We start from the raw sequence: 10,597 nt of genomic DNA on the forward strand, positions 1-10,597 counted from the left end.
CAGGTTGGACACAGGGGCTTGGAGCACCCTGCAACAGTGGAAGGGGTCCCTGGGGCTGGATTGGGGCTGGAGGAGCTTTAGGGTCCCTTCAACCCAAACCATTCCATGGTTCCATGAAGCTCCTGCCCCGGAGCAGTCAATGGCAGTGGGGTTTTGCTGTGATGTGTGGGACATTCGAAGTGGGGCGTGGGGTGAGTCCGGGCACTGTCTGGTTCGTGCACGGCAGCGCATTCCCTGGACCGGCAGAACTGGCTCTGCACCTTCTTCCTGAGTCACAGCGGCCCCGGGCGCTGAGAGCAGGGCGACAAATCCCTCCTGCACCATAAACCCACAGGCGGGGACCCCCCCGCACTCCCATGGCCGCCAGCCCAGCCAGCGATGGGGCTACTGCAGGATGGAGATCGACCACCTCCTGTCACCGCCTTTCCTGCCTTTATTCCAGCCGGGATGGGGGTGGGAGCACATCACGGTTATGGTGGAGCAGCGTTATCCGCTGGTGGCACCCGGAGGCACCGGTTCCGGGCTCAGAGCGAGGTGAGGGTCTCGCTGGGGTCCGGGGGGGGGCTCGTTGCTGGTGGTGGGTCCTGGCTCCTCTCATCCTGCTCCTGCATCCCGGGACAGCCTCGCTGCTGGCAGGGACACAGAGGTGATGCTGAGCCCTTGTGCTTGCATTAAACTGGATCCAAGAAGGACCCAGTCCGGATGGGGGGGGATAGGATCAGGTCAGCATCTTCCCCCATGGTGCCACTGCACCCACCTCGGTTGTGGAGCCAGAGGAGGATCCGGGGTCCTCACTGCAGCCGCTCGCTGCCGGATCCAGCCCCATCTGCCAGCAGAGGAGGGTCACTGGGTTTGTCCCATGGATCCCCACCGGCCACCCCCCAGCAGGGTCTGGGTCTCTGAACAAGCCGGGGATCCCCCCAGCATCACTGCCCCCACCACGGCCTCTCCCCTCACCTGGGTCCTGGCCACCTTTGGCTCCATGTCCATCACCTCCACGCTCTCCTCGGAGTCACTGCCGAGCCGGCACGGCCCCTGCTCACCCCCCAGCCATGGGCACGCATCGGGACCCTGCCCACGGCAGGGAGCGTGCACTGGGGACAGCGGCTCCATGGGGCAAGCCCGACCCCGCACGGTGGTGGCCGTGCCATGGGGGCCCGGCTGGGGGGGGTCCTCCCATGCCTGGGCTTCGCTTCCCGGCGCTGGCGGCGCGGTGCCGGCAGCCTGGGCAATGGCCTCGGATAGGATCAGCGATGCCAGGGAGGTGGCGATGCCCTCGGCCCTCCCCGGCTCCGCGGCTGCCCCCGATGTCCCCAGCTCTTGGGATGGAGCCTCAGGGCTGGGACCGGGCTCCGGGGTCTCCTGGCTGGAGGTTGATGCTGTCTCTGAGAGGGACCCCCCGCTGGCGGGTGATGCCGGGGGTGGGCTGGGGACAGCGCTGCCCGGCTCCCCATTGGAGACGGCATCGGGGGCCCCGCTGCCTGCACCGGGGGACGTCGCCGTCGCCTCTGCTTCCACCGTGGGCCCCCAGTCCGGTGCCTTCCCCGGGCAGGGGAACACGGCCGGGGGGCTCACTGGGGACGAGATGACCAGAGAGCGGCGGCTGCTGGGGAGGGGGCAGGACAGGGGGGTTAAACCCACCTTGAGCACCATCTACAAGCATCACCCCATGGGCGATGCTGCCCCATTCGGCACCACCAGCGAATGGCTCCAATTAACCAAAGCGCCTTCAACCCCACGCTGGGTGATGCTCACCCACCCCAGTGCCATAGGGCTGGGGGCTGTGTCACCCGTCTGCTTTCTGGGGGGGGGGGTGATTAAGCCACTTGAAGCCCCCCTATTGAAGCCCATCTACCTGGGGACACCTTTGATGATGAAGACTTTGCTGGAGTGCTGCTTGTCCAGTTTGCCCATCACCTCGTAGAGGTCGCGGTTGAGCTGGGAGGGGGGGGAAGAAACACATGAGAGGGGCCCCCCCGGTGCCACCCATCACCAGCAGCACCAGCATCCTCGAGCTGCGTTCAGTTACTGGGCTAAATGAAGAGCAGTGAGGACTCGAGGTGCAGCCAGAGCAGCAAGGGGTGGCTGTGAGGATGCTGGGGTGTGGGGGGGGTGAAGGGGCCTTGCCCCCCACCTTGCTCATCTCCTTGTAGAAGACATCGCGGAGGTTGGAGATGTTCTGGAAGATGGTCACATAACAGGCGATGCGGCTGGGGGCAGGAAACACGGCGGGAGATGGGGGGGAAAAACGGGGGGGGATGGGGGGAACGGGGGGAGATGGGGAGGGGGAGATGGGGACGGGGGGAGATGGGGAAGGGGGGGAGATGGGGAAAACGGGGGAGATGGGGGGAAAACGGGGAGATGGGGGAAACGGGGGGAGATGGGGGAAAACGGGGGGAGATGGGAAACGGGGGGAGATGGGGGAAAACGGGGGGAGAGGGGAGAAAGATGGGGGAGATGGGGAGAAAAACGGGGGGAGATGGGGGAAACACGGTGGGAGATGGGGAAACAGGGGGAGATGGGGAGAAAAACGGGGGGAGATGGGGGAAACACGGGGGAGATGGGGAGGGGAGTGGGGGAGGGGGAATGGGGGGGTGGGAAACAGGGGGAGATGGGGGGAAACGGGGGGAGATGGGGGAAAAGGGGGGAGATGGGGGGAAAGGGGAGATGGGGAAACGGGGGGAGATGGGGAAGGGGAGATGGGACGGGGGAGATGGGGGGAACGGGGGGAGATGGGGGGGAACGGGGGGAGATGGGGGGAAAACGGGGGGAGATGGGGGGAACGGGGGGAGATGGGGGGGGAAAAACGGGGGAGATGGGGGGAAACGGGAGTGGGGGAACGGGGGAGAGGAAATGGGGGGAGATGGGGAAAAACGGGGGAGATGGGGGGAAACGGGGGGTGGGGAAAACGGGGGGAGATGGGGGGAGGGAGGGGGGGAGTGGGGAAAGGGGGGAGATGGGGGAAAAACGGGGGAGATGGGGGGAAAACCGGTGGCAGATGAGGGGAAAAGGGGGAGATGAAGGGAGGGGGAGAGGGGGAGATGGGGGGGAAAACCGGGGGCAGATGAGGGGGAAAAACGGGGGGAGATGGGGGGAAAAACGGGGGGAGATGGGGGAAAAACGGGGGGAGATGGGGAACGGGGGAGAGGGGAGAGGGGAGAAAGATGGGGGAGATGGGGGAAAACCGGGGGCAGATGGGGGGAGGGGGAGAGGGGGGGGGGGAGTGGGGGGAAACGGGGGCAGATGGGGGGAAAACGGGGGGAGATGGGGGAAAAACGGGGGAGATGGGGAGGGGGGAGTGGGGGGGGTGGAGATGGGGAAACAGGGGAGATGGGGGAAAACGGGGGGAGATGGGGGAAAAACGGGAGAGATGGGGGAAAAACGGGGGGAGATGGGGGGAAAACGGGGGGAGATGGGGGGAGAAAGACAGGGGAGATGGGGGAAACACGGGGGGAGATGGGGGGGGCTCGGGGATGCTGAGCGCGCAGCGGGGAGCCCCCATCCTCCTGTCCCGGGGTGGCCTCTCTGCATCCGTGGTGCTGCCACCTCCCGGCTGCCACCGGACCCTCCGCTATCGCTGCCGGTCCCTTTGGGGACCCCCCCCCCCCTTTTACCCTCCATGGGGGGCAAATGGGGCTCAGCGACCGCTTCTGTGCTCAGCTGATGCTTTCCGACGGCACCCACGGGGCCGGGGGCCGCTGCCTTCGCCTCCCCCTTTGCGCACAGGGAGCTGCGGTGCCATCGGCTTCTGGGCAGGATCAACCCCCGGGGTCCTGCCGTGCCCCCCGGTACCTGCCATAGAGAACGGGCAGCTCCTCCCGAAGGTCCCGGTTGAGGTCCTCAAACACAGCCTGGGCTTTATTGAACTCTTCCTCAGCCTATGGGGAGGGATGGAGGGGGGCTGTGGCCGTGTGGGGGGGCAGCAGGGGCAGGGGGGGCTGTACCGGGGGGCCGGGGGGGGCATCACCTTGGCTATTTTCGCCTCGTCCTTTTTCTTGGCTCCCTGCAGAGCCTCCAGGTGGTGCCGGGCGCTGTCGTAATCCACCAGCTTGCGGCCGCGCTTGGCGATGCGCTCCTGGGCAGGGGGCAAAGCTGAGCCAGGATCGGGCCCCCCGCCCCAAACCCCCAAACCCTATGGGGGTACCTTGAAGTCCCCGAACTGAGCCAGGTAATTCTCCATCAAGCGCAGGGCTTGGTCGGCCAGCTTCGCCTCGTAGTCATCCCACAGGAGGTTGTTGCTCTGTGGGTAAAGGGACAGGGCTACAACAGGACCCCCCGCACCGCCTCCCCCCCCAACCGGGCCGTACGTGCTGGGCTGCATCCCCAGAGACCCCCCCTATGGCTCAGCTCCCGGTCCCCCCCCCCCCATGCATCCCTTTGGGGATGGAAGGGGCTCACATCTGCGATGGCTTTGAGCTCCTCGTGGCCGTCCCAGTCGGGGCTGTAGATCTCCTGCAGTGTGTCGGCCACTCGCCGGGAGCTGTCGTGCATCACTGCGGGGATGGGATCGCGATAAAGGGCCTCAATGGAGCCTTCATTGGCTTGGATTCCTTATCCCGGCTCAACCCCATCCGTGCTGCCCATGGGGCACATTCACAAAGCCCCTTACCCTTCACAGCACCAAGGAAAGCCTTGAGGTCCTTGTACAGTTTATGGCCTTCGTTCTGCAAAGCAACGCAGCCAGACCCGGGTGAGGGATGGGTGACCCCAAGGGGTGAAGTTGGGGTGCCCCCGTCCCCCCCCGTTCCCCGCTGGAACCTGCTGCAGCTGGAAGTTGTAGGCGCTCTGCTCAAATTGCTCGTCCTTGGTTTCCACCGTTTTGCCCAGTTTCTGCAAAACCTGGGATGGAGAAGGGGGAAATGTGGGAAAAGGTCAGGTTTCCAAACTGGAACGGGGAGATTGGGATGAGCTCTTAGGCAGAAGCTCTCCCCTGTGAGGGTGCTGAGGCGCTGGCACAGGGTGCCCAGAGAAGCTGGGGCTGCCCCATCCCTGCCAGTGCTCAAGGACACAGGGGCTTGGAGCCCCCTGCTCCAGTGGAAGGGGTCCCTGGGGCTGGATTGGAGCTTTCAGTTCCCTTCACCCCAACCCGTTCCCTGTTTTCATGGTCCTATGAAGAAGCATCAACCCTGAGCCCACAGGGGCTGCTGGGGATGCAGCAGAGCTGATGCTGAGCTGGGCTTTGCGTGGGGGATGCAGAGTTTGGGCACATCCCTCAGTGCTTTTGTGTTTGGAGGAGAACGGTGACTTTCTGGGTGCCCACCCATCACCCTACCCTATAAACCCCATAGGTGCAGCCCTGTGTGCCCCAGCACGTCCATGGATGTGGCCATGGGGGCAGGCAGAGCCCTGGGGATGAACCCGCTCTGTGGCCAAAGGCTGCTTCCTGGTGTGGCCAGGAAGACGTTGATGCCCCGGGAAGCAGCCAGAGCCTGGCCCCGGCTGATAGAGCCCTGGGGAAGCCGAATTTAGCCCCGAGGCCCAGCCAGGAAACCCGGGACCCTGTGGGTTTGGTGGGGCTGGGGCCTCGCTGCCTTTGGGGGGGGGGAATGGGAAAGAGCTGCCCCGAACAGCCCCAAAACAGCCGAGAGTTGCCCCATTTCTGCCCGCTTCCGGAGCCCTTCCCCCTCGCTTCCTGCCTGGCTGGCACGGGCTCTGCCGGCATTCCCATCACCATCCCCAGCCTGCATCCCGGTGGGGACCGTCCCCCCTGGCCAGCCCCGGGGACCCCCCTCCCGCAGCACACAGCCCCCCCATAGCCTCCGGAAAGCGTTTTGGGTGGAAAAACCCCACTTTTAGCGAAGCCAGCGGCTGCCAAAGCAGCCTGGGGGGACTTTGGGGAGATGCCACCAAGCCGAAAGCCTTGGAGCATCGATGCCGTTGACCCAGGAGCACCCAATGAACACCCTGTGAGCACCCATGGGTGCTGAGCGGTGCCCATTGCGCTGCCCCCTCCGTGCCAAGTAGAAACGAGGGGATAAAGCAAAGAAAGGGGGTTTGGGGCTGGGTACGGGGGCAGCTTCGCACCCACCTTCTCCTGCGCGCGGCTGAAGCGCTTCTGGACCTGCCTGGCGAAGAGCCCGGCGCCGCTGCCCCTGCCCTCTGCCATGGCCTCGGCTCGGCTCCCGCTGCACCGCGATGCTGCGGGGGGAGGAAGTTGGAGGCGAAGCATCCGCAGCCCCCCCGGAAAGGCTGCGCTGCGCCCATGGGGGTGATGGGGACCCCGCCCCTGCCGGCATTGGGGTAACCTCGGGGTTCGGGGCGGTTTTGGTGCTGTCCCTCTGCCCGGTGGGGTCGTGGCCCTGGTGACCCTCCAGGGTGCAGCCATGGGGTGAGGTGGTCGCAGGCATCGAGCCCCACAGCTCTCGTTGCGAGGGAGGTGGGGTTGGAAAGGGAATGGAGCTGATGGGAGGGAAACGTCCCAGCTGCAGCCCCCATATTGTTCTGTATCCCGTTGCTGCCCATGAAGGGGATTTGCAGCCGTTTCCCCTTTTCCATTACCCCAAATGTCCTGGGTCCAGCAGTAGCAGTCATTGTTCTCCTTCTTGGTACCTGGTGCAGGGCTGTGGTTTGACTTTCAGCTGGGAACAGAGCTGGTAACAGTGATGGTTTGGTTTGGCCAAGGACTTTGTGAGCCTCCTGCTCTGCCAGGGAGGAGGGGAGCCGGGAGGAAGCAGGGACAGGACACCTGACCCAAACTGACCCAAGAGGTATTCCATAGCACAGCACGGCATGGCCAGGAGGGAACCGGGAGATACCCGGAAGGGCTGGGACTGCAGGGTGGGATGAGGTATCGGTGGGTGCTTGGTCAGGCTGGGGGGGCGAGATGTTGTATTCTCTTCCCTTGTTATTCCCTTTATCATTACTATTATTGGTGGTAGCAGTAGTGATTTGTGTTATACCTGAGTTACTGAACTGTTCTTATCTCAACCCATTCTTGCTGATTCTCCTCTCCATCCCCCCTGGAGTAGGGGGAGGCAAGAAGGGGGGGAGTGAGTGAACGAGCTGCCTGGCTGGGGTTAAACCACGACACCAAGAACTCTGGCTGCTCTGAGAGCCCAGGCCCGGTTGCTTTTCCCAGCGTCTCTTCCTGCAGGTGTGAGGAAGAGGAGGGATGCAGCCCGAGGGATGCTCTGAAAGATTGCTTAGGGTTGGAAGGGAAAGGCTTGCTCACAGTGGGACAAAGCATCCATCAGAGAGAGGAACGGGTTTTATTGACCCCAGTCAATGCGTTCAACCCCCTCCAATGAACATGCATGGGAAGGTGATGTCCATCCCTGGAGCAGGACGGGGCTCTTCTGCCGCCGCTCAGTTCTACCCGGTCACCTGCAAGAGGGAGAAAGGCAACGGCTGAGCCAAGCAGGGATGGAGCAAGGCCGATGCCAGGTCCCAGCGCCCCAGCGGCCGCCTTACACTGGAGATCCAGGAGATGTAGGCAGAGACGCGGGTGAACACGGTGGGTTTGCGCTGCACGTTGCAGCCCAGGCTGGAGACGAAGCTGGTGACACCGTGGACCTGGTACTGCCCATTCACGGCGCAGTGGAGGGGGCCTCCGGAATCACCCTGGGGGCGAGGAGCAGCGTGGGGCAGGAGGAACGGGGATGCCGGGGGGATGCCATTGGGGAAGCGAGGCCCTGGGGTGTACCTGGCAGCCGGAGCGCATGCCGTCACCGCCGGCGCACACCATGGTGCTCTTGACCATGGAACCCCAGTAGAGTAAACCGGAGCAGACCTGGTAGCTCACCACGGGCAGGGGTGCCTGCAGCAGGACGCTGGAGAGCTGCCCGTTGGCTGCACGCAACCAAGACCGGTCAAGCGCTGGTAAATGCAGCAACCCCTTCCCTTCCATTGCCAAAGCAGAGCCCACCCCAACCAACCCCGGGCAATGCCACATCCAACCCAAGCCCTGTGTGATGCCTCCTGGGCCTCAAAGGGCTCAACAGCATCCTTCAACCGGTTCCCATGGTTTGGGGGGGATTGAGGGCCCAATGGCACTCACTGCGGGTGAGCCCCCAGCCCGTGATGTAGCAGGGGTAGTTGTTGGGCAGGATGGAGCCCTCCTGGGGCAGCACCGCCAGCTGCACGTAGTCATTCAGGCGGGCAGAGGTGGACAGGCGGATGAGGGCGATGTCGTAGCTGGGGAGAGGAAGGGGATGATGCTGTAAGGACCAGCCCCATTCCCAGCAGTGCTCCCCCCAAACCCCCTTTGCTGGGTGTTACCCTCTGCCAGCGTCACCGTTCCAGTAGGGATGGACGACGATCTGGCTCACGCTGAAGATCTGCTCGTTGCCATTGCCCACGTTGAGGTTGTGAGCGCCGGCCACCACGCGCAGGGTCACGTCACTGTGGGAAGGGGGAACAACACCGGATCAGGCCCTGAATGATGGGTACCTCAAGAGAAGGGTTCGGTGATGGATGATGCTCCCAGAGGTGCTCCATGGAACCCCTCATGGAGAACCATCAGAGATCTCAAAGCACCATCGCTCTCTGGGCTGCAACAGCCAGAGCTCCCCCTTGGAAAGGTGTTTGGTGGGGAATGGCTTCTCCATGCTCCTGCTCACCCTTCCACGCAGTGGGCCGCCGTCACCACCCAGTTCCTCCGGATGAGGGACCCCCCGCAGGTGTGATGCCAGCCTCCCCTGGCGTAATACTGGAGGGAGATCTGGGCAGGGGGAACACGAGCAGTGTGAGGGGGTCTCACCGCAGGGCCGCGGTTGGGATGAGATCCCTATGGGATCGCCCAGGAAGGACCCACCTGGGAGGGCCAGGAGTGCGAGCGCGCCTCGGTGCCGCCGACCACCCGCTCTGTGCCATGGAGATCCGGCTCGGAGCAGCGCCCTGCGGGACAGGAGGAGGTGGGCATGGGGAGAGGGGAGCTGCGGGCATTGAGGCCGGTGGCTGCCGGCAGAGCACGTACCGCAGAGGGCGAGGGCAGCGAGGAGCAGGAGCTGCAGCATCGTCCTGGACCACGGCGGAGAGGCTGGGGCTGGGGCTGCGCCGCAGGGCTCTTAAAGGGGATGGGGAAGGAGGGGTGGGAAGAAAAGCAGGTGCCATGGCCCTATCGAGTAGCCTTGGTCCCTGCTCCAAAACACACCTGGCCCCAAGGGTCAGTGCCAAAAGCACCCAAGGTTCCATCAGCCCCAGGCCCTGGGGGATGATGCCCCCTCTTGCATCTTCCTCTTCTGCACATCTCAGGTGATGGTGATGTGATTTGCAGTCATAAGCCCTGCCTGCACTGTGGGATGGCTCCAAGAGGTCTATCCAACACGTGAAGGGTGCCTGCATCATCACAGGGACAGGGAAACCAAGGCAAATATAAGGCAAGAGCTTCAAAAAACCCACCCTGGACAACCAGCACTGGAGCAGGGACCTGACACAACCTCCATGGGGTGTTATGGAATCATGGAATAGGTTGGGTTGGAAAGGACCTGAAGCTCATCCAGTTCCAACCCCTGCCATGGGCAGGGACACCTCGCTCTAAACCATCTCACCCAAGGCCTCATCCAACCTGGCCTTGAACACTGCAGGGATGGAGCATTCACAACCTCCCTGGGCACCCATTCCAGTGCCTCACCGCCCTTACAGGAAAGAATTTCCTCCTTAGATCCAATCTAAATTGGGGCTGTTTTGGGGTTAAACGAAGCACCAGGAGGGTTTGCAACAACAACGTGGTTTCTGGCCAGAACACTTTGAGTTTTCCACCCTTCAGAAAGAAATGGAGGCTGTGCTGGGGGCTGAGCCCACAGCATGGAGGGGTTTGCTCCTCTGATGGAGCAATGGCTGGAACGCGGTGTTTGTGATAGGGGTGGTGATGGAGTCGCCCTGATAAAGAAGATAAAAAGGAGCCAAAGAAAAGCACCTGCTGCAGTTCTGCTCTTATCTGCAAGGAAAACATGAGCTTCCATATGGAAAATGGTCTCCAAATAATCATTATTTGGTTTATGGGCACAGAGGGGACCGCAGGGAGGGACAGCAGCAAAGGCTGAAGGACGCCCCAACCCAGCTTGGAACCACTTCAAATGGGACAGGCCATTGCAAAACCAGCTTTTAAACCCATTTTTGGGTTGCAAAAGGGTGTTTCCAGGGTAAGAAAAGGGAGGGAAACCGATAGAGAGGAGCTCAGAGGACGCCAGAGACGGGATGTCCATAAAATAAATCATCTCTTTATTCCATGTCTTATATCCAAAGATGGTTCTTCCATCCCCACGCCACTTCCAGGAGGGGTTTTCCCCCTACTTGAAATGGCAAAGAGGTGGCACCTACAGTAGTTGGGCTTGAGGAGGACCGAGGGAGGGAGCGATGCTGTGCCGGGCACCGGTGAGGCCTCTCCGGGAGGATGCTGTGGTGCAGTGGAGCCCTGCATTGGAGCCACCCTAGAGCTGAACCGCACCAAGGGGTCACCATCAGAACAAAAAGAGGGATGAAAGGGCTCTCATTCCCCCTCCACATCAAGGCTGGTCCCTTGGGCCCAGTTCCAGCATCTTGGCAGCGCCACGGTGCCCAGGGCTGGATCCTGGAGGGCGGAATTCCCTTGTCCACATGGGGCACCCATGATCCAGCTCCCCACAGGGTGGGCTGCCCATCTCATCGCCATCATCCT

The 10,597-nt window shown here is 62.8% G+C and overlaps 2 protein-coding genes across 2 annotated transcripts; both read right to left on the reverse strand.

Annotated features, from left to right (window-relative positions):
• Positions 1–410: 410 nt before the first annotated feature.
• On the reverse strand, positions 411–6,121 carry BIN2 (bridging integrator 2). Its single transcript, XM_061354969.1, has 12 exons — positions 6,029–6,121; positions 4,759–4,839; positions 4,610–4,664; positions 4,399–4,493; positions 4,145–4,240; positions 3,968–4,075; positions 3,793–3,878; positions 2,135–2,210; positions 1,856–1,938; positions 958–1,606; positions 758–826; positions 411–629 (listed from the first exon to the last, which is right to left on the reverse strand). The coding sequence occupies exons 1-12, from the start codon at positions 6,104–6,106 to the stop codon at positions 525–527; spliced, it is 1,581 nt and encodes a 526-aa protein (XP_061210953.1). The 5' UTR covers positions 6,107–6,121; the 3' UTR covers positions 411–524.
• A 1,075-nt stretch (positions 6,122–7,196) lies between these two features.
• On the reverse strand, positions 7,197–8,994 carry CELA1 (chymotrypsin like elastase 1). Its single transcript, XM_061354905.1, has 8 exons — positions 8,915–8,994; positions 8,753–8,835; positions 8,559–8,659; positions 8,218–8,340; positions 7,997–8,133; positions 7,643–7,788; positions 7,411–7,560; positions 7,197–7,323 (listed from the first exon to the last, which is right to left on the reverse strand). Exons 1-8 carry the CDS (start codon positions 8,952–8,954, stop codon positions 7,312–7,314), a joined length of 792 nt encoding a protein of 263 aa, XP_061210889.1. The 5' UTR covers positions 8,955–8,994; the 3' UTR covers positions 7,197–7,311.
• Between the last annotated feature and the right edge of the window lie 1,603 nt (positions 8,995–10,597).

The sequence above is a fragment of the Neopsephotus bourkii genome, unplaced genomic scaffold, assembly GCF_033783945.1.
Source record: "Neopsephotus bourkii isolate Nb327-2 ecotype Australia unplaced genomic scaffold, CSIRO-AGI_Nbou_v1 NB_85, whole genome shotgun sequence".
Lineage (NCBI taxonomy): Eukaryota > Metazoa > Chordata > Aves > Psittaciformes > Psittacidae > Neopsephotus > Neopsephotus bourkii.